The sequence below is a fragment of the Vanessa atalanta genome, chromosome 8, assembly GCF_905147765.1.
Source record: "Vanessa atalanta chromosome 8, ilVanAtal1.2, whole genome shotgun sequence".
Classification (NCBI taxonomy): Eukaryota; Metazoa; Arthropoda; class Insecta; order Lepidoptera; family Nymphalidae; genus Vanessa; species Vanessa atalanta.
Window position 1 is genome coordinate 7226485 of NC_061878.1, and position 24126 is coordinate 7250610.

The following is a 24126-nucleotide window of genomic DNA, read 5'->3' on the forward strand; positions in this document are numbered from 1 at the left end:
ATATGACATTTTTTTTATTAACTAATCTTCACAGTCCAATATGTCTCGGTGACGCTCGAGTAAATCCCGATTTAGCATCGTGGGCTCCCCTACAATTGGATGTGGCAGCCTGGCAGGGTTGTCGTCAATGACATTTATTCAACAAAAATGCAAAATAAGACTACGTTTCGTTTTTATTTTATGTTTAAGTGGTATCGATAAATCAATATTTATAATGATTACCGGATAGATAAACGAAAAATGTTTCGCTTTATCAGTGCCATAGTGCGTCAATTCCTCCTATTGAAAATGGAGGTTTGTTTTTAAGCTTTTTTTTTTTGAAAATGTAAAAAATATTGTTTCAGGTTTATTTGTTAACGTCATACATTTTAATTAAAAGAATAAAAAAATATTTGCTTGTAAATGTATAATTATCACTAACCAGTTTTGTGTTTTGTTAATATTTACATATACGTTAATCTAACACAGCCTTCTGTCAGATACTATATATACGTAAGAATCAAAGACAATGAGATTTAGACAAAGACTACTACTACTTTTTACTAATATTTAATATTTCTGACAGTAATTTCATTTATCTGGTCACAACACTATCATTGAAACATTTCAACTGATATTGATTTAAATTTTAAACCTCCATTTTTTATCTCAAAATCCGTTTTGAAATTTTCAAAGAGTATTACTACGATAAAACTCAGTAACATGCTATATATATATGTATTTAAGTATATTGCTCCTCTGAATAAATTACAGATTTCAGCGTTATTAGATTTTTGGAAATTAAATGGCTTTAAGCAAAATAATATTTAAAGTAAACGGTGGTTTTTTTAACAAAATTTTAGTTAATAATTAGTGTCTGAATGGATCTAGTTAATCATATTGTGATTTTTAGATTAATACTAATTTATCTAATACTATCTATTTAAAAAATTACATATGTGTGATTCTATCAGTCTACGTACTGAACAAAATTAATATCTCTATGATAACAGACTGAGTGCTATTACGGAGTTGGCTTATTCGACAAGTGTGCATGAAGTCGACAGTACATTTTCAGTGCAAAGCCCACGTAACGCTGTGAAGTGTTTGGAATCCTATTTAAAATATAAGTGGTAGTTAACAGTGTTTAGTTTTACTTTTCAAGTGCAAGGAGTTGTAGTTGTATTATTTAGTTACAAAAAAAAAACATCTTGTTTACTTGTTGTTTACGAACAAAAGTAAGTTGAATATCAATTATCGCTTAAATATCAATGCAAATCAGTCACAGGTGATATTTTTTCAGCGGTAAGTTGTCAAAACTTTATACGTTTTCATTTTAAATTGATTACCAAATTTAAAAAAAAAACACACAATATTATAATACTTCAATTACTAAGCGTATATAAATAAATATAGGTGTATTTTATAGTATACCAACAGTTATAAATAAAACTTGTTGGTGGTCTTGTATTACGATGTTAGAAAAGTAGGTAGAGTTCGACTTGATTTCAATCCCAGAGAAGCACTACTTTCGAATTTCTTAATCTATTTTTATATTTTTTTATGGAATGTATCGTAAATAACTTCCATGTTTATGATGAAAGGTTACACATATTGGAATAGCATGGAGTAAAGAGTTCCAAGACATCTCCTGAAGAGAAGCAAAGCGAAGATTAGAATTTTTACCTAAGGATGTAGCTACTGGTGCAATTTATTGCAAAGTGAAAAAGCCAATATATATTTGTAATATGTTTATTTGTCCGATAAGGAATATTGACAATTTTATAAAACTTATTAACACAGTATATAACATAGGTTTGCATCAAAACTACCTATGATGATACAACAGTTCATACCAATAATATGTATAGGAGTTTTGAATGAATGAGTATGAGAATAAAAACAAATAGAGGAAAACCTCTTATTATTATTACAAAATGAATATATATAGCTATAATCGTAACACCAACATGAATGTTTAGCCTGATATTTTACCATCAATCTTAGTAATTATTCGGTTATCTTGAAATTATCGTTACTTGGTTTTTTAATCAATAATAATAGTGGATTATATTATTTCCTTTAATCGCTAGATGTTAATTTTATTATTGTCTTGGCAATCTTATATTATTAAAACAACTGTGACATCTTTCGACGTCATGGCAGCTTTCGTTTATAATGTAAATGCAGGTTTTTTGGACTAACTGCAACTTTAAAAATCCTTCGATTTTCTAAGACAAGGTATCCAATTAGCTAATTTCAATTGACAATATTTTTAATTAAAAATAATTTAGTTCTTCCTAAATTTTACGTATGATTTTTTAAATATTGTTTGTTTGACTCTACTTATATAAATTAAAATTCTCCGCCACTGCTCTATGTTCGCTCTTATATCAGAAAATACGGTAATGCTATTTTATTCTTTTTTCTTAAAACAATTTTTAATGTTTATTATATTAGTAAAATAGTAAAAATAAGTAATGAGAAGGTAGTGTGCCACCTGGTCACCGCCCATAGATAAGGTAAAATAAATTCTCCACATCGCCAAAACGCTTTTAACCTTGGAAACTAACATGTTATGTCCTTTGTTTCCCTTATAACAATTGCTCACTGACTCTTCAACCGAAACACAACAATACTAAGTATTGCCGTTTGGCGGTAGAATATTTGATGAGTAGATGGTAGAGCCTAGACAGGTTTTTTATACGTTCCCAACACCAACTGTAGGTGTAGATATATAATGTAGATATAAATAACTTATGCCTACAAATGCATTGAGATTCGCTTGACTTAGGCCTTCAGACATTCCATCATCTATGGTATGCGCTGCTCGAATCGATTAATATAAAATAACGTGTGGTGGAATAATATTTCCATGTCTATTATTTATACCGATACCAAAAAGATAAGCTTTAAAAATACAATTTACCTAAGGTAAAACTTCAATTTATGTGATTCGTTTATGAAAAAATTTAATAATCCTTAAAAAATAATAATTATTTATATTATATTCGTATATCCAGATAAAAACTGTTTAATCCCCACTTTACCGATCCATCATTTATATTTCACACGAGTTTGTCGTACGCTAAAATGACGCGTATATCCTTACTTGTTTCTTGCTGAAAGTAAGTGAGACTCTAGGCAGAGACATTAGGCATAGCTAGAGATTTTAAAGAAGATTTGTTTTTTAAATGGAAAGTCGTTGATGACGATTTCGTTGTCAAACTTCTTAAAATATCTAATGTCTAAAAAAATGTTTGGAACCCATTTCTTACTCAGACCGAAGAAAAATATTTTTAATTTTTAGCAAAAGATATCTCAGTACTGCAGTATTTTATAATTAACTTATAGTATGAATTGGCTCGCTGATGATTATTTTACTTCATTGGGCAATATTTTATTAAAATGTCCATCATAATATTTATAACTTTCTAAGATTATTATTTTAATTATTATGATTATTAATTTACTTTAATAGAACATTTTTGCCTGCCAAAATAGTTTAGGTTACATTCTGTCGATTAATGTAGATCAAAGTCAGTCTAGAACACTTCCGACGCCGTGTCTAGGTTAATAAGCAAATTAACAGAGCTACTTGTTAGATGCGTCGCCCACGTGATTTCTGACGACCTACACAATAGTTGCTATGCTTAAAATGACTGAATTTAGTCCGACAAAATCATGAAATGGTCTGATATTCTTATATAGTATTTGATATGTGGATTTGCCTTCATCTTATATCTAACAAACAAAATTGGTTTCGATTATATTAGGTTTAATATAGAAAAATGCAACTATTTATAAAAATCACTGTAACCCGCTGTTAGTTCATACGGGTTTCTTACGAGTTTCTTCTTATTATTATAAGATTCATATACTATACTACCATCTTAAAAAACCACCTATGGGAGACATTTTCTCATTGTACGCGGTTACGTACGTTTAATTTGTATTAGTATTAGATGATGTTAAATAGACACCAAACTGAAAATTTCCTTCCTTATTTCATCAGATAATGAAGGTGAGAAAAAATGCTATAACAGCGGAAGCTTGGACAAAGTTTCGTTTGTTGATGTGGAAGAATTTTTTGCAACAATGGCGGCATCGACTTCAGACTTTCCTAGAACTATTTTTACCTGCCCTAACAATGACTCTAATTCTTATTCTACGACAACAGATAGAACCAGAAAAACACACAACAATCCAATATCCACCTTTAAACGCTTATACTTTGAATTACTCATTACCTGTTATGTAAGTTTTTTTACCTCTCTTTCTCCTTTGATTCAATGTTAACACGATGTTTTATTTATTTTTAATTTTTTTAGGGCGGGTCTTAATTTTAGCGAACTGTCAATAGCATATTCACCGCAAAGCCCAGTTTTAGATGATGTAATTCGAAATGCAATGATAAATCTATTTAGTCACAACATAAAAGAATTAATCTCAATTATAGCTGAACAAGAACCTGACTTTCCTGATATACCTATAGAGATACCTCCTGACATAGCTGAAAATATAAATAGTACACTTATTCTTGAGATTGCAAAAAGACTTGTGAGCGTAAAGGCATACAGAAAGAGTTCAGAATTGAGAGGTATTTACAAGAACGAACAAGCAACTCGAGAGATCATAGCGGCTGTAGAATTTGATGATAGCTTATTAGGTTTGTAACAAATTTCGTCATGCTTTAGTGTAAATAATTTTAACTTAACGTAGTAAAAATAATCCATTTTATATTTTTAGGCATAAATTTTTTACCAAAAGACTTGTCGTATGCGCTTAGATTTCCAGAAAGACCCCGTTTAAATTCATTCCATGGTCTCGGAGGGCGAACCTGGCACACAGATGCTGTTTTTCCATATATGGAGTTACCTGGGCCGAGATTTCCTTATTCTTGGGAGGGTGGCAATGAGCCAGGTATAAATTATACATATGATGATACATATATTAATTTTACATTCTTTATTTAGTACTTTATTCGAATCTTTGCTATCTTTCTAGGTTACGTCAACGAGATGTTTATTGCTATACAGCACGCTATATCAATGGAGTTAATTTCTCGTTTGACTAATATAAATATGGAAAATTTCAATGTTAATTTCCAAAGATATCCTCATGCACCATACATTAATGACGTTGCTGTACAAGCACTAATATTGATATTCCCAATGTTCTTCATGTTGAGTTTTAGCTACACAGCTGTTAACATTATACGCGTTATTACCATAGAGAAAGAACTTCAACTCAAGGTAACAAATTAAATCTCTTTATAACTATCTCATCTATGTCTTCATGAATGTAAAATGAATTAAATTATTTTGTAGGAAACGATGAAAATAATGGGCCTCCCCGCTTGGTTACACTGGACTGCCTGGTTTTTTAAGCAGTTTATATTTTTGTTTATAACATCCGCCTTTCTCATGATTATACTAAAGGTTTGTCGATAAATTAAATAATGACATTAAAATATATTTTACTTTATTTGTTTGTATTGAAAATGATGTATGTTTTTGAGAAAATATTTACTATACTTCTTGGTCATTCTTTTCCCAGGTAAATTGGTTTACAAGTGAGCAAGGCTTCAGTGATTATGCCGTTTTTACTAACACGCCTTGGACCGTCCTATATTTCTACATTATTTTATATATATGTTGCACCATATGTTTTTGCTTTATGATAAGTGGTTTATTCTCAAAAGGTATAGTACTAACTATAAATATATACTAATATCAGCTGCTGTTTATACATGATATGAATACAATATATATTTTAACATGAGCTCGTTTAACTATAACTTAATAATTGTGATCAAATCGTTATATTACTAACTTTTATATTCAATATTAAGACTAATATCTTATTATCTTCTATTCTAGAAGCAATATTAATTGGACGTTGTTTGTGAAAAGATTCTTAAATAAATTTTAAGAATCGTTTCATAGTAAATATTTTGTACTTTTAGGCAGTATGGCAGCGTTATTTGGAGGCGTTATTTGGTTTATGTCATTTATCCCGGCTGTGCTGTTAGGATTGGACATAGAAATACCATTTGCAGTCCAAGCTCTTTCATGTTTTAGTATCAATTCTGCTATGTCCCTCGGCTTTAAAATCATGTTAAGCAAAGAAAATACTGGAGGTAAGATTTTTTTCAAATATTTTGTTAAACTGTTGCCAACATAATGATAATCTGATATATTTGGTACAGGTTTGCAATGGGGAGATTTTTTTACAACGCATTCGGTGGATTCAACCAGGTTGTTATTTGGTCATGTTTGTGTATTTCTCTTGGTGGACACAATACTGTACATGATGATAGCACTTTATTTGGAACAAGTTCTGCCAGGCCCGTTAGGAACGCCGAAACCTTGGTATTTTCTAATTCAAAAGTCCTTCTGGTGTTCGTCAGATCATGAAACAGATGGTTAGTATAAATATTATCATCCTCTAAAAACTCATCGTAATTATAACGTAATAGTTATAAAGTTATAAAACTATTAACAAATTTTGTTTTATTGAATTTTTTAATTTTATCTTTGTATTTTAGTCTACAAAGTTACTAATGTTACTGATGTTGCTGATACTATTAAAGAGAAGGATCCTAAAGGTTTAGAAATTGGAGTTAAAATGTCGGTAAGTTCAATATTTACTTCAATACAATTGATTATGTTGTTTGCCGCTTATACGAAATCGCCAAAATCAACCATGTATTTTTTTTTAGAATTTGACGAAAGTTTATGGAAAAAACATTGCAGTTAATAATATGAGTTTGAATATTTATGATAATCAAATTACTGTCTTGTTGGGACACAACGGGGCAGGGAAATCTACGACGATCGCAATGTTAACAGGTAAACAAACTTTTTACAAAGTATATAATTGTCATAACATTTAAAAAGATGATTTTAATTCTTGCAATTGTTTAGGTAACGTGGAAATAACAAGAGGGAATATTTGGGTAGCGGGCTACAACATGTCCACGCAGGCACCCCAAGCTCGCAGTCACATAGGTCTCTGTCCACAACATAATGTCCTATTCAATGAACTTACAGTCCGAGAACATTTAGAGTTCTTCTCAAGACTAAAAGGATTCTCTGGCCAAGAACTTAACGAGGAAATAGATAATCTTATTGATAGATTAGAGATGCAGGAAAAGGTAGGTAATCGAAACAGTTAAATTATAGTAATCAGATAATCATGCATTAATATGATAATGATGATCTGTAACAAGAGGACTGGTCCGTTTTTCACTCAGATAATCGGAATTTGCGTAAACAATTACTTCTTGTCACCATGATAGGCTTTCGTGTATTGTTAAATAGTTATTTTTCTTTTTGGTCTGTTTCCTCTTTGAAAAAAAAATATTTTAACTCAGAAACTAATCACAAAAACATATTGTCAAAACTTAGGTGCTTATTTGTATCTTTATATCCGTAGTACTTATTTTAAAAAATTTAATATACTTTTAACTAAATAATTAAAAAAAAAGTTCTGGATAATAAATAAAAATAAATTCTAAAGAAATGAAGACGTAGACGTATCTTTGTAATGAGTAATAACAAATGGATATATTTAGATAGCAATCTGGGCGATGATAAAGGATAAGAACATAATATATTGCTACATGCGAATATTATATCCTTTTTTTGATTACTGCGACTTAGATTTTTTTTATCATATGTAGAGAAATTACCTTGCGCAAGGGTTATCTGGTGGTCAAAAGCGACGTCTGTGCGTAGGAATAGCGCTATGTGGCGGCGCGCGAGTCGTACTTCTCGATGAACCGACATCTGGTATGGACCCCGCCTCTAGGCGAGCTCTCTGGGATCTGCTGCAAAAAGAAAAGAAAGGTAATCATTTATAAAAATATCCACTACGTTGCTCTTTTTATTGATATATTTCATATCGCAGAAAAAAAAAATAGTTAAATCAACCAAAGATGTTCCAGTGGACTAAATACGTAATAAGTACAAATCCGGTTAAGCGCCACCAATGTGAAAACCTTGATGTATGGATAGAACACCGCTTGTATCATTGTGGCTCAAAGAACTAAAACACTCAACGAACGAAAAACATAACATCAACACTATTTTTGTGGTTACTGTATATAACATATACGAAGAACCGAGTTAAAGTACCATATTTATGACAATGCTAGAACATAATTTTATACTTTTGTCTTTATGAAAACATATATTTTAAGGTCGTTCATTGATCCTCACAACACATTTCATGGACGAGGCTGACTTCCTTGGTGACCGGGTAGCAATTATGTCCAGTGGTCGTCTGCAATGCGTTGGCTCCCCTTACTTCTTGAAGCAACATTATGGCGTCGGTTATACTCTTGTGATTATTAAGAAAGAACAATTCCAAATTGAATATTGTACTGCTCTCATTAGCAAATATATACCAGGGACGGTGATTAAAGAAGATCGTGGTATGTTTTTTTTATTGTTTTGTGTTTGTAGATATTGTCACGCCTATATAACCCAGCCTAAAGATATTCTAATAATACAATAATTAGTCATACTGATCTGAAACACTTATCCTATTTTTTAGATATGACAAAGTGCGATAACGTTGTAATCAAAATCAAGCACTTCAAACATATAATAATCAAGTGAGAATGAATCATAATTTAGATTTGAATTTGAAAATACTACTCTGAATACTCATAGTACTCCAATTGAGTAGTCCAAGAATTTATCTAAGCATTTTCAATTTGTTTTGTTATTTGAGAGAGATATTTGTTATAATATGTAGGTATTTAAGAAAAGTTGATGTTGTATTTGGTTTTGTACTAGCGTAGCTTCTACCGCACAGCAATACATCTTGAATATTGTTGTGTTCCGGTTTGAAGGCTGAGTGAGCCAGTGTAATTACAAGTACAAGGACATACCATTTTGGTTCCCAAAATTAGTACTGCATTGACGATTCAAATTATATAAATATATTATATATATATATATATATGAAAATTTCGTCTATAGCTAATGTCGATCCGTGGTAAAACTTTAAGTCAGATGGCCTATGTGCCAATCTGCCTATTTATACGACATAAATAAAAAGAAGAATATTCATAATTTTTAGGCATTGAAGTCACCTATAATTTACCAAATGATTATTCGCACGTATTTGAAGACATGCTCAATGATCTTGAAAAGAAAGCAGATATCATCAATTTCCAGGATTACGGCTTAGTTGCTACGACGCTGGAAGATGTTTTTATGTCGTAAGAATTATTTTTTTCTATGTCAGAAGATGTTTATCAAATGTTTTTACCTTAAATCGAATTGAATTGGTAACCTTATAAATAATGTATTTACTTACAAATTATTTTTTAAATAATTATTTTTTAATTCAAGTTCTATGGCACTACTGATAACGGATAAGTTTTCTTTATGTTGCATAAATACTTATCATATTTGTTTCAATTATTTTAACAGCGTTGGGTCTGACGTAGAAATTCACTCGATATCAGAAGACACGACTATAACTGCAGATGCATCTGACGGTAAAGCTAGCAGTGCAGATGACTTATCCCTACACCATTGTGAGTTACACTTTTTTTACAATAATGTTTAGTAAATATTTAATACAATATAACTGTATATTTTGAGGGGTATAGACTATTTTGATACTGTAATTTGTATCCACATATTTTACTCAAATTTTCACGACGTTTTACTAGCAAGGAACACGATTTTAATTTAATAAAAATTGATTCTCGACTAGATTAAAACAATAAGGTTCTGTTATGATATACATATTAATTAATAATTGAATTTTATTGCAGTAGACAGAAGTGATGAAAGTGCAACCGGCTTTCTGTTATTTTGGATGCATGTCAGTGCTGTATGGTTCAAGTTGTTCTTAGTATGGACTCGTTCTTGGGGAATTCTGTTGTTACAAATTCTAGTGCCCGTTATTCAAATAAACATAAGTTTAGGCATATTAAAATATTTAGTGTCACTCCAGGGAACAGTGATTGAAAGGCCGCTAACTCTTGCACAGGGGTAAGCATATTTTCTTATATTTATATTAATGCTTAAAAGTTAACCAAATTAATTAATGTTTCATTCTAACCTATCTAACTATTAATACCAATAAATTAAATTTATAACATATAATTAAACTAATTTATTAAATATATATTATTTTAATTTATTATATTCTATTAATGTCAGGTATTTAAACTTACATTAGTATTAAAAATATTTTGATTTACTAAATCCAAGAAGACTTTTGCTTTTAGAAAAATTAAATAATAATTACATCGCAATTTAGCAAATTAATTCATTCGGCCGATATTAAGAACGAAGTTTATTGAAATATTTTTTATAAATATTTATTCTTCAGATATGTTGCGACGGAAACTTTTTTAAGTTTTAATGGAAGTAACTGGTCTTCAATAGGTGCTATAGCAAAGGCTGGATATGAACAATTGTTTAATAGTTTTAATATGGATTCTATGGCTATTACAATAGTGAATGACAAGAACATTGACGACTACTATCTAGAAAGGGTTGGTGATTTTAATAAATTCCTAAAATGAATATATTTGTAAAAATATTGATTAAATTTCCAACTTTTTTATCACATATGTATATTGTGTGCGTTATTATTAGTCGATAATAATAACATTCGATGATAATTTACTTTTAACTGATTTTAATCACGGTAGACTAGTCGCAGAGACAAACATAAACAAAGGTGCACTCTCATAACCCGATGGGCTGGCAATCCAACTTACATGCTTTCCGTAACCCAGGAGCGCAAATTGTGGATTTCAAGCTCAAGATTGATATATAGAGGGAAAATCCATATTACTTTTTATTGGCTCAAATCCATGATGTGATGCGACTTTATAAGCTTGCTACTACACCAATGAACGAGCCAAAACTAAAATATTCAACTGAATAAGGGCATTTTGTAATGTCATAAGATAAGACCATATATTACCATGATAAGTGATGATGATTATATATATATTCATGCCAAACGGTATTGCATATAAGTATTTTATTTTACAGACGACAGATTCAGTTGAATTGGGCACGCTACGTAACCAACTTTTAATTGGCGCAACAATTTATGAAGATAATGCCATAGCTTGGTTTAGTAACTTCGGTTTTCACGACGTGGCTACCTCATTGGCTACCTTGCATTCAGCAATACTCAAAGGTCTCGACCCCGAAGCCAGTCTGAATGTTTCCAATTACCCACTAGTAGCTACTTATAACGATAATGTAATATTTTTTATTATTAAAACTGTGAGATTCCACGAAACGACGCATTCCTAAGACAATATATTTTTTTCAGAGCGATATGCAATTAATGATGTCTTTGGTGTCCATGCAAATTGCTGTTAGTATTGGTAACAGTCTTGCTATCACCAGTGCAGTTTACGTCATGTTTTATATAAAGGTAATTAAATACTAATCATTTATTGATAACAAACATTTTAAATGTACCTTTATCCTGATCTTTCCTAATCGTGAACGTGACGTTTATAAAAAAAATAACTTAAGGTTAATGATACGTTGACGTAAAACTTAAAGCTTTATTTATATATATAAGTTAAAGAAACAAGAATTGCAAACAGTTTAGGTCTCCATGTTGCTTTATGTTATACTGAGGATTGTTGCGTTCCTTTCTGGTTTGATGGGTGAGTGAGCCAGCAGGACTATTAGACGTAATATCTTAGTTTGAAAGGCTTGCGGCGCATTGATGCTTACCTATAGTACTAAAGTCTATGGGCTGGGATGACCCCTTAGCGTCAATACTATAGATAAATATCTACATATACGCGCTAGCTGTTATATATAAAACAGATTTTATTTTTAAAAACACTACAATTTAAAAAAAAATGTTCTTTGTCTCTTAGGAGCGAATTTCGCGAGCAAAATTGCTGCAGCGAGCAGCGGGCATACAGCCCGTGGTTATGTGGGGGTCTGCTTTCCTTTTCGACTGGTTCTGGTTCCTACTAATTTCTGTGACCATCATCATCTCCTGTGCAGCTTTCAACGTTATAGGATTATCTACTGCCACCGAACTAGGTAAATTTTGTGTTTAAATATAGCTGTAATTGTTACGGCATCGTGTAAATTTTTGATTTTGACCTTTTACGAGTTTAACAGTTGTAGTATTGCGATTGTCCAATCGCAATACTACAACTGTACTGCAATACTATCATTCTTGTTGATCCGCTACAATTATTAAGTGGAATCTTGGTGACGTAATAAATAATAAAATCTCGAAATATAAATAAATAGTTCTTCAGAGAGACTGTAAGTAGGGTACGGATATTTATAAGATTTATAATTTTTTTATTTGCAGGGCGTCTGTATTTATGTTTAATGATTTACGGAGCAGCGATGTTGCCACTGCAATATTTGTTTTCTCTATCTTTCACTGGACCTGCTCTCGGATTTGTTATAACTTTTTTCATCAATGTTATATTTGGTATGTTGACAAATCTAATTAGCTTAAGTGTTAATAAAATTCAATTCCTTATCATCTCACCTACAACGACCTCTCAACCTATTTACTATAAGAAAATCGATATTAAAAGTGTCTATCTGTAATATCTATATAAATCTTACAAAATAATAAATATCACGATCTTGTTTTTTTGAATATTAATGTTATATATTGTTATTGTTTAACCTAAATCACATTAAATGTTTTTTCAGGTTTAATTGGTAGTCAAATAGTTGAATCACTGTCTGTGCTAAATAATAGGGATGCAGCTGATATACTAGACATCATTCTGCCCTTCTTTCCACTTTACAGTGTAGTGACCTCTGCAAGGTATTTCGATCATCTTTCACTTCTTTAATACATAAATATTATATACTTATAACTGCATAATTATTGTAAATCCAATGTTTCAGTTTTAGTTGTCATCAGAATAATTTATCAGAAATATTTCATATTCGCAAATTTGGAAAAATAATTTAATTTATAGCAAATATTAAAATTTTATTTCCGAATGGATAATCTGAACACACAAATATATTTTTTTCTATATTTATATAACTATACGATAATTTAATTATATTCCTCTATAGGTTGTTAAACCAAGTAGGACTTACGAAGTATACCTGCATGCAATCCTGTGATTACTTGAGTTTAATTCTGCCGGATGGCGAGGAGTGTACTATGGAGACATTGTGTAAAAACTTTTCAAAGATATGTTGCAGTAAGTGAAATATTATATATACGCAATTACGCACAAGTTCATATTATTCATTTATTGCTAAAATTATATAAGCTGAACTGTTTATCTCATTATTCATATAGATTAGACAAAATTTTAATTTAATTTCGTAGATAAAAAAATACCAAATTAGTAAAATATTATTATATAAGTATTTGTTATGTAAATTCGAAGAATATATTTCTATATAGTTCCTGTTTCAAAAAACACTTTTAAAAATGTAATTTAAGAAAAATCACTAGGTATATATATGTACCTATTTGTCTGTTTTTTTTATACAGTAATCACGCAACGGCTGTTAAACGCCGAGCTTAAATATCGACCAATTTAGTTACAAATATATATGTAAATTTAATATGTTTTCAGTTCCTGAAAATCCATACTTTGAATGGGAAAAGCCTGGCATACTGCGCTACATCATCTGCTCGCTAATATCCGGTGCTGTCTTATGGTTGATATTAATGATTTTTGAATATAATTGGATTCAAAGGGTAAGTTTAAGGGAATTTTTGACAATATCGGTGGTAATGCTGCCGTATACTATGTTACAAACATGGGATTTTATAAAAATATCTGTCTAGTATATGTTCATGCATTATGCGATATGTATATAAGGTAAACCATTTAAAACAGAATGTCTATATGGTAAATGGCTAACAAAATAATATATGTTCGTATTTTTATTCCCATAGGTAACTTTGATTTTTTTTCAGAGCGCCGTAAGATAGTACATAATATGTATGATGTAACAAAAAGGAAACATGTATTTAGTATAGACTCTTTGTAGGTAATAAAACGTCAAAAGAAGTCTCCACCAGTGGAAGAATCTTCATTGGATGCAGATGTTGCGGAAGAAATACAACACGCACAGCTCGTTAACCACAAATCTTCAGATATTGCGCTCGTTGCTCGCGGCTTAACTAAATATTATAAGGACAATCTCGCAGTGGATCAGATTTCTTTCAGTAAGAGTTATTTATATATATACTAAACAGATTTATTTATATACTAAACAGTAGCCGTTTTTTAATCATGTTTTCGGAAATCGGGTCGTCTATCATTCACGTTTTTTTTGCAGCTGTCAGTGAAGCTGAATGCTTTGGTCTATTAGGAGTTAACGGAGCCGGAAAAACTACAACTTTCAAGATGCTAATGGGTGACGAAACGATCTCTAGTGGAGACGCTTTTGTCAGTGGTTACTCCGTTAAACAGAATATTACCAAAGTTTACGAAAATATAGGTAGATATTTTAAATTAATCAAAACTGAAACACAATATTATATAATTATTTATTGAGTGTTTTTATAAAAGATATGTGCTTTATTTCTAATAAGCAAATATGTCGCAAATTTTTCTATTGATTGAAGGATTTTAAAATGATGTGTTCTTTATAGGCTACTGTCCACAATTTGATGCAGTATTCGGTGAATTGACGGGTCGAGAAACCTTAAAATTGTTCTCACGGTTTCGTGGACTAAAAGATTGCAATTCGCTACTACGCATAGAAACACTCGCCAACGCCCTAGGATTTACCAAACATCTTGACAAACAGGTAAAAGCATCCATTTAATTTTTTTGCTCACAAATTACGAATCTTTTTGTATCCAAGAATCGTAAAATTGTATTGTTAGAAACGCAATAAAAAAATATAAAATATAAAAGTATTATATCAACATTTTCATTAATTTCTGTATTCTCAAGTATTTCATAAATTATCGGAAAATATTTAGTCTCATCATCCCCGCTCATTCACTTGAAACACATGCAATGCTTATCGTTGCCATCTTTTAAAATCTTTTAACTGGTTGACATTTTGAAAAATATGGCCCTAACATAAAATTTCGTGTAATTAATTAGGTTTATCAACTAAATATGTCAGAAATCTCGGTGATTTTCAAATAAACATTTTAAATTAATTGCTGCAACGATTCTAATTTACTCTCAATCTCTAGTTCACACTTTTGTGAATTAACTTGGGGTATTTTGTGTTAAGGTATATCAATACTCGGGAGGAAACAAGCGCAAACTGAGCACAGCGGTGTCGATGCTGGGTCGGACGCGGCTAATCTTCGTAGACGAGCCAACGACGGGCGTGGACCCGGCTGCCAAGCGCCAGGTGTGGCGCGCCATTAGGGCCGCGCGGCGCGCCGGCCGCGCCTTCGTGCTCACGTCGCACAGCATGGAGGAGTGCGAGGCGCTCTGCTCCAGACTCACCATCATGGTCAACGGACGCTTTCAATGTCTCGGCTCGCCGCAACATCTTAAGAATAAATACTCTGAAGGTATTTGTATTTGCTACTGTTTTCATTCGATGTACCTATCTTGACATAATAGGTTGTGAACAACGGTAAATATATGCCGATATCTTCTTTTTACGATATGTATGATGTAAACACCAGAATCATTAACACAAAGAAAAAAATATGCCTATTAGAATACTTAATATTTACCTAGTAACAGTTAAACAACAAGACCTAAATATATGTTTTGTTACAGGTTTTACTTTAACGATAAAAATAAAAATGGATAATGATACAAGACAATCTGCTGCTGAGAGAACTGAAGCTGTAAAGAATTATGTCAACGCGCAGTATAATAATGTCAAACTAATGTAAGACATTTTATGATTACTACATATTATAAAAAAAAAGTCGCTGTTACACTGCGTATGAATTTTGATGCGGTTCTTTTTAATAGATAGAATTATTCAAGAGGAAGGGTAATATGTATAACACATGCATAATATAGTAGAAACACAATGATAATTTTAGAGGTTTCTAATGTAATGTAATTAAACACATTTTTTTACATTTACATTGACGCTTTACGCTTACATTGTCAACGCTGTCTGAACCCTACGCGATAGATCAAAATAATGCACTACAAATACTGCACAATACGTGCACATTAAAAAGTTCTTCAAAATGTCCGCGATGTTATATGTCTAACTCTTAGAGATAACCCACAAAACCATTTTTATCCTTTACTTTTTACGAGAAATAATGGCTTATTTACGAAGTGATTTTAAGCAATACAGCATTAGTTCTTATCCAATTAAGTACCTTAAATATATTGTGCATTTAATATAGAATATTTTTGAAGATATTACAGATTTAAAATACATAGCAGTTTGTATTGTCTAATGACAAAAAAAGCAGTGAATGTAATATAAAAAGACATTCTGTTGTATATTAACAATAAGCATAGAACCCGTGCGAAGCCGGTGCAAGTCGCTAGTTATTAAAAAGACAAAAAATATTTGCTCTTTATACTTCTGTTTACTTGTCCTAACAATAAGTAAATAATTCTTGAAATATTACAAATCTACAAAAGATTGGAACGTTGTATTATTATCGTTATATTTGTCCTTGTTTAAAATTAAATAAATATTAATATTTCAGGGAGGAATACCAGGGTATCATTACTTATTACTTGCCAGACCGCAGCATGCCTTGGTCTAGAATGTTCGGCATAATGGAGGAAGCAAAGAGAGGATTACACGTCGAAGATTACAGCATATTACAAACAACTTTAGAACAAATTTTCCTTCAATTTACCAAATACCAACGTGAAGAACTATAGTATTTAAAATATGATTTAAGTTCTTGTGTATAAAGCTCTTATGGTCAAGCGCAATCTTGTTGATCTTAATTCATAAAAAAACGAATGATATGTGAATGATAAAATCAGTGTTGCTTACCTTTTTATAAAAAATAAAATTGTTAAGTATTATAAATATAACTTGGCACTAAAATACAATTTATACGCAGATCATAACACAAAAATTGTATTTGTAACGTTCGGCATATTTATTCTAGATAATAATGTTTGAAGTGACGCATGCACAACGTTGCAACGTGTTAAACAAATACGTCGCGTTTTTGATAACAACAAAAAGTGAGCATTCATCTAAGTATTTAGAATATTAGTAACTTTGTTAATATATAGTTCAATACGATGACACGACAGTCTTCCGTTTCGTTTTTAAATGACAAAATATGTTTAAATGTTATTTATTGAATAATAATGCTTTTAATCTATAATTTTATATGTATATATAGGCAAATTAATGTAATAAATAATTGTAATATATATATATATATAAACGCCTCGTTAGCCCGATTTGATGTCGTTAGGTCTTTCATGTAGAATTGCAAATAAAAAAATTAAAGAGGTATTGTAACGCATGCTAGCCAATTAGCTCATTTTATATTTTATAAATATTTTTTATTTTTGTTTATGTGCTGTTTCATGTGAATGTCCAATAGCTCTTTTAATATTAACTTGACTCTAATGCTATATAAATTATTTGATACTTTATACCCTTACATTATTAAATGAGCAAAATGTAAATATAAACTTAAATATGACCCAAGTTAATTAAAAAGTTAATTTGCTTAGGCCATATTATAACTTAAATATAGTCTTAAGTTAGTTAAATAATTATTTAAGAATCAAGCGTTCTTACTGTTAAACATGACAATATTGGGGCTAGATTAGATAATATAGAATAAAATAGTGTTTAGGAAATTAATTGTTAAGTTAAGATTTTTTGCACGAACGAACGAAGAAACTTGAACGAAATGTATAAACTCTCGTATATAAATAGCTAAATGTTAATTAAAAAAATATACAATTGTTGAATTATATTTATGAAATAAAAACAACAGTTTTGATAAAAGATATTAAATTTATTTAAATAAATTTGTAAACCTACGTAAGTAATACATGCGAACACTCATTACAAAATATCGCGACAGAACATGACAGATTAGACGACACATTCAAAGCCTTAATAAAGTTTCTCTTATTATTATCAATAAATAGCTTTTTAGTAAATTTGATACAAATGTGAATTAAAATTTTGAGAAAATGAATTTATGTAAATAATCGTCTAATAAATAAATAATATATGACTGTTGAAAACAACATATTCGACCGAACTGATAGTCGTAGGAACATAAATTTCATCTTAATATAGGAGTGTATTTTCCAAAATTAATTTTATCGGTATAAATGTAAATAGTGGATCACAAAATGATATCACAAATAGCATATTTAATGCTTACACAGTTACAATGACTACAGAACATCGTGTTTGTTTTGTACATTTATGTAAAAACGTCTAAATAACATACATATTTTACAATTTCATATCATAGCGACATATATTAACAATAAAAAGTTGGTAAAAATTTTGAATATTTTACGCATACCTTTGGTAAAGAAAACATTGCTCAAAGCAAAAATACTACAAAAATGAGGAGTAAAAAAATAAATATTAATTATAAGCTTGACAGTAGTAACTTAATTATTTTAGTATTTTAATCAATCAAGTCACTTCTTCTACCGTTAGACACGTTATGTAGTCTCATCGAGGGAAAACACTCGCTTTCATATGTTAGACGTATAAGAAATATATATAATAATTGGTCTCTTTTTAATATATTTTTATACGGTACAAAATATATCTTATTTGAAAAAAATATTATGCATAAATATTACGAATTAATGCCATTTTGCGTTCGTTTTCCACTTAACGCGTCTAAAGATAAAAGTACATTACAGTTACAATGATTTTCACTTACGAAGGCGCGCGCCTTCACGTTAAAATATCGGCGTGTGTTATCAAATATAATCTAATTTGTTTTTTCTGTATTTATTTAGGCATTAGTCATCCCACGCACACTAAGACATCTTTTAAGCACGGACGTAACTCATCAAGCCACGCCCATTAAATTCAACGTGGAGGCGTGCGGGTATTCTTGAGTGAAGAGATGTATATTAAATAACGAATAAATAAATTAAAAATTGAACTAAATAATTTAGTAAATCGAAAGTCACGAAAACAGACGATATCATTAAAAGGAAAGTCACAACTCATTTTAGCTTACAACTTATTTACCTAGTTAAACATGAAGTATTTCCACAACAAAATACTGTTGTGGAAATACTTCTCCTGGCAACTTTTAGGCAGAATTTTACTTTTTTATAGTAACATTGGACAAATGTGTTTTTTTTTTTGTGATACATATTTGGCAAAACTATTTTGCATTACGTGTTTAATTGTTAGGATATTAATAATTATTTTTCAAAAAATATAAGCAATTCATTTATGTAGACTATTATTTCGTCCTAACACACTTCTTTTTAATCGACTAACTTAAATCGCTTTAAACATTGTAAAGGTATACGTTATGTTTTTGAAGGTCACGTATAACAATAAAAAAATGATCAAGATAATGCAGTACAAATGAATAATATTTCGCATTGCTTTGAACTGTCCGCTATTTCGTCCGACAAACGTTATCAAGTACCAATGTATAATATAATCATATCGGTTATATAAATATGGCATATGAACCCGCATTGGATCAGTGGGGTAAATTAAACTATCTTCTAGACAAGAGGCGACGCCTTTGACCTTCAGAACTTAACGGGTTGTTACTGTTTATAAATATGCAATAGGAAGCTAGCTAAGCTAGAAGTTACAAGGATAGAATAAATATTTGAATTAAATAAAATAGAGTTTGTTCATATCCCTTGATCTATTGGTACTCTACACTTTCAGTCTTAGAAAGTAAGCAGCTCGCTAGTTCGAAACGATCGTATAAGCTGCAATACTTTGAACACCATGAGTATTCTAAGATTGTCTTCTAGACATTCGTTTAGTTGTTTGAGTGAAATGCTTTAAGTACTAAAATATAATAAAAATATACTAGCTGGCAACGACGCTAGTCCACACACTTATAATGTAACGTTACAATACAGTACAGTACACAGTATAAACAACACGTTAACACTTACGTATACACATCTAAAAATTTAATACACGTATAAAATACTGAACATTCGAATTCATTTAATCAATCGCTAAGTACAAATACATCACACATATTACTTTCGAGTTTCAATATTGAAGTTTGAAAGGCAAGTATAGGAATACTGTCTCGGTTACATACTGAGTCTATTGAGAACTTACTGCTTAAACACGTGAGAAGCAAGTTTGAGAGCTAATTAGTAATGGCAGTTTCAATCAACTTGACCTTGAATCCTTGTGAAGCGGAGGAAAACTTGCTCGAGCGTGGTCTGCGATACCGAATAATCTTCCATCGAATAGAGATTGCGAGCCGCCTCCATTAGATGGAACACATTCCACCACGGAAGGTTCCGATCGTCGAGGTAGTATGTACTTATACCCAAGTAAGATTCTCTGCAAGACGAAAATAAATTAATGTGTTTTCCTATCAGTGATCTATTCAGATTGAGATGTTCAAAATGGTGTAACACTCACATGAGTTTAGCGTCCCTAAAGTTTTCGAGGACGTACTGATTTATTCTTGCGACATTTGAATCTCTATCTGGTCCCGCTTTACATTTAATAATTAAAGTATAACCTGAAACGAAACGAATAAACAAGATTAGATTAAAAATATTTCTCAGAAAAATCAAGTGTTTCAATTACAAGACATCAATTTAATATATATATTTTAATCTCTAATGCAAAATCAAATACTTTGCAATTAAAAAAAAAAGCAGAAAATAAAATTAATTGAAATACGTTTTACTTTTTCTTAAAACACAAATGCGCCCGTCCCTACTGCGCACCAGAGTACATTTTTCGATTTGTAATCGAAAATAAAAAAAGGGCATCAGGTATCGGGCGGTACCTTGCGAGAACTTGTTCTTGAGGTGCTGCAGCGGGCCCAGGCAGTAGAGGCGGCCGTTGACCATGACGGTGAGGCGCGAGCACAGCGCCTCGCACTCCTCCATGCTGTGTGACGTCAGCACCACGCTGCGCCCGCCCGACGCCGCCTCGCTCACGCAGCGCCACACCAGCCGCTTGGACGCCGGGTCCATGCCTGCGGGAGACATTTCCAGTCGGGGAGCGAATGCAGGTAAACAGACCTTAGATTTACTTGAAGCTCGACTATATTGCACACAAAAAACAGTTCTTGATAAATATTAAGAATACCACACTATTCCATTTAGCTACTTCTATCTACTTTGTTTATACTTCCTAAGTTTTGATAACAGCTTTGTCGACGTTCAAAACGCCATTTTATCGAAAATCCATAGTAAATATCATAGAATATTCAAGCTCGACCGATGATATCGCTTCAATTCGATGTTAAATTTTGTTTATTTAGTTTTTGTCCTCTTCTGCTTGGAATAAACTATGTATCAAGTACGCCGGTGACAAAACATGTTCAAGCACTCAGTCGACATGTTGCTGTACAGAGTATTTCAGGTATATCTTATATTACGATCTCAGATCCTAAATAAATTAAAATATCTTCAGACACGGTTATAAAATTGAAAAACAGACGATACGCATATTAATCATAATTTCATCATAGCTACCTGTCGTAGGTTCATCGAGAAATACTAAGGGCGAATCTCCCAGAAGCGCTAGGGCCGTACTTATTTTCCTCTTAGTACCTCCACTACATTCGTGTACCTTTAAATAAAAAAAATTATATAATAACTATATTGTATAAGCAATAAGAAAAATATATACATTTATTTTATTTACCTTTTTATCGTAGTGTTTTATAAAACCAAGTATTTCAGCTAATTGTATGGCCCGTGCTGATCCAACTCGCACAGGGATTCCGCGTAGGAGACAAAAAATTTTTAGTGTCTCCCGGGCGGTTAAATTTTCTATTAGCGCATCGAATTGTGGGCAATACCCTAAAAATAAATTGAAAATTATTATCGACTAAAATGAATGATATGGTCCCGTCAAAAATACATGCATTCACTACTAAGCAAGAAAACATCTGCATACGTCTACCCATTGCAAAGTTTGAGCAAGACGTATGTATATATATACATAAAGCTTTCTATATGACTAAAGATCATTAGCTCGCATTTACACTTTACTAGAAACTTTGCATTTCTTGAGACTGCCCAAATGGCTGGCGTCACGAGTTACTGCTATCTTCGGAGACTCAAATATCAGCAGCGAGAATTAAATACATGGATAATTAAAAATAAATATTGCGACACACCAACAGATTCATACTTGGAGGTCGTTAAAAGTGCTATACAATCGAAAATACAGATAGTCAGATAACCATTTCAAAAGGCCAACATATCCCAGTCAACTATTTTGGACCAACCAACCAAGAAGTTTGTTTAAATAAGTATTCAGCTGAATTTGGAGAATACAGTGACTTGCGACACTAACTATCGGATAGTTATATGTGTTTACCGATGTGTCGATGCACTTCCTGGATGTGCGTCTTGATGGACAGACCGTGCACGTAGGCGTCCCCGCAGCTGATGCGCGCGTCGCCCGTCAGCATGCGGAACGTGCTCGTCTTGCCGGCGCCGTTGATGCCCAGCAGCCCGAAACACTCGCCCTTACGCACCGCTGCGGGGTGGAATCGCACATGTTTAATGAAATTTCATTTCGTTGTTCTTTGAATAATTATTATACTGAACTCAATTATATTGTAACTGCCTCGTTGGTATAGCGGCTAGACTTATAGGGCGTCACGGTAGCATACTTGGAGCCCGCCGAAGCGACGGAGAGGGTACCGCTGGTTTTTCTTACAGTGTATTAGTTCTGAGCACCGGCGAATCCCACATACCCCCCCTCCACTTTACGTGGGGGAAACGCGTAATGCATATTTCCAGATAAAAAAAAAGAGTCAGACATAAGGCCAGATCATGACGTTTTCGGATTAATCCCCAATTCTTGCCGATAAAAAGTCCGGAACCGGAACTATAATTTTATTACAAAACTAAATACTACAAATTATCTTAAAAGATATCATATAAAACGCTAAGACATCGGCAGCCGTCGCGCTCGTGATACCGACCGAAGGTGAGGTTGTCGACGGCGCAGAAGTCCCCGTAGTACTTGGTGAGGTCGCGACACACGAGGCTGTGCGCGGCGAGGCGCTCGCGCGGCAGCTCGAGCACGCGGCGCCGCTCGGCCGCCACGTCCGCGTCCTCGGCCGCGCCCGCCGCGCGCGCCGCCCGCCCCGCGTAGCGCACCTGCGGCGCCACTCGCCGTGAGACGGGAACGAGGCGGGGAACGGGGAACGAGACGTTCTCAATGCTACTCTAGGCACTCACCTTATTCAACACTTCGTACTCCTTTATTAATAAAACAGTAAACCCGATCACACCCACGAGACTCATCGTAAACAAATATCGACCGATTCCGGGTTCACTCCATCTTAAAAAGGGATCGTCGTCGACTAAAAAAAAACAAAAACAAAAACTTTTATTTGACATAATTCAACATAAATGACAATAACAAAAGCTTAATCTCATATCAATATTAAAAATGCGAATGTGTGTCTGTTAGTTCGTCCTTGGAATTACAGATCAACATGATACTTCGATTTACGATCTAGTAAGTAATATATTATGCTACATTTTATTTCTGAAGTTTTACAGTAAAAATCGTACTAAGGATTCATACGAATTTTAGACAAATACAATTAGTGATTGAAAGCAGCGCAGTGTTTCGATTGATGAAACTTCAATCAAAAGTAAATCAATACATAGATTTACAAAAACTTGAAAATTGCTTTTAAATTGATATATGTAACCTTTTCAAGATTAATTAGTAATATAACTTTTTTTATGGGATATATTTTGTGCAGACAACTTTTTGCGTCACCTTTATATTATCAATATACAATATATACGTATAAAAAGTACGTAACTATAATGATTGAAAGATACAAAACTCACTTACGACAGCAAACAGACACGTTGAGCTTATTGCAGACGGTGTGCCGAGTACAGTTGTCGATGTTCTCGAACTGCGCACACAGCGCGTCGCACGCCAGCAGCGAGAACGCAGACACGCTCATGTCCCTGATAAGGGTATGATTTTATATTATTGAAATATTTAAGAAACACTTCCTACATAGTACGGACTACCAAAAGTCTAAGAA

The 24126-nt window shown here is 32.2% G+C and overlaps 2 protein-coding genes across 5 annotated transcripts in view; one reads left to right on the forward strand and one right to left on the reverse strand.

Moving 5' to 3' along the window:
• The first annotated feature begins 1044 nt into the window (after positions 1–1044).
• LOC125065578 (phospholipid-transporting ATPase ABCA3-like) lies at positions 1045–17569 on the forward strand. 2 transcript variants are annotated; one of them, XM_047673270.1, is made up of 31 exons: positions 1045–1284; positions 3995–4236; positions 4311–4648; positions 4729–4902; positions 4987–5234; positions 5310–5420; positions 5539–5683; positions 5948–6121; positions 6191–6406; positions 6530–6615; positions 6704–6833; positions 6909–7138; positions 7667–7832; positions 8186–8419; positions 9073–9214; positions 9429–9535; positions 9779–9998; positions 10342–10507; positions 11016–11231; positions 11305–11409; positions 11870–12041; positions 12322–12447; positions 12678–12795; positions 13056–13186; positions 13571–13695; positions 13992–14169; positions 14283–14444; positions 14599–14756; positions 15198–15486; positions 15701–15815; positions 16606–17569. In XM_047673270.1, the coding sequence occupies exons 2-31, from the start codon at positions 3998–4000 to the stop codon at positions 16784–16786; spliced, it is 5202 nt and encodes a 1733-aa protein (XP_047529226.1). In that variant the 5' UTR covers positions 1045–1284; positions 3995–3997; the 3' UTR covers positions 16787–17569. The 2 variants fall into 2 exon arrangements, with proteins under 2 accessions (XP_047529226.1, XP_047529227.1); XM_047673271.1 differs by having other exon boundaries at positions 1045–1217.
• Positions 17570–17880: 311 nt separating this feature from the next.
• Positions 17881–24126, reverse strand: part of LOC125066092 (phospholipid-transporting ATPase ABCA3-like) — a 34935-nt gene continuing 28689 nt past the window's right edge. For 2 of the 3 annotated variants that reach the window (XM_047674019.1, XM_047674020.1), the window contains 9 exons: positions 23925–24046; positions 23294–23418; positions 23035–23212; positions 22422–22583; positions 21741–21898; positions 21569–21665; positions 20875–21066; positions 20499–20601; positions 17881–20417 (listed from right to left, as the gene is read on the reverse strand). In XM_047674019.1, the coding sequence (XP_047529975.1) occupies positions 20237–20417; positions 20499–20601; positions 20875–21066; positions 21569–21665; positions 21741–21898; positions 22422–22583; positions 23035–23212; positions 23294–23418; positions 23925–24046 (1318 nt within the window). In that variant the 3' untranslated portion in view covers positions 17881–20236. Of the gene's footprint in view, positions 20418–20498; positions 20602–20874; positions 21067–21568; positions 21666–21740; positions 21899–22421; positions 22584–23034; positions 23213–23293; positions 23419–23924; positions 24047–24126 lie in introns of those variants that run through there. The other variant, XR_007119657.1, reaches the window with a different exon arrangement.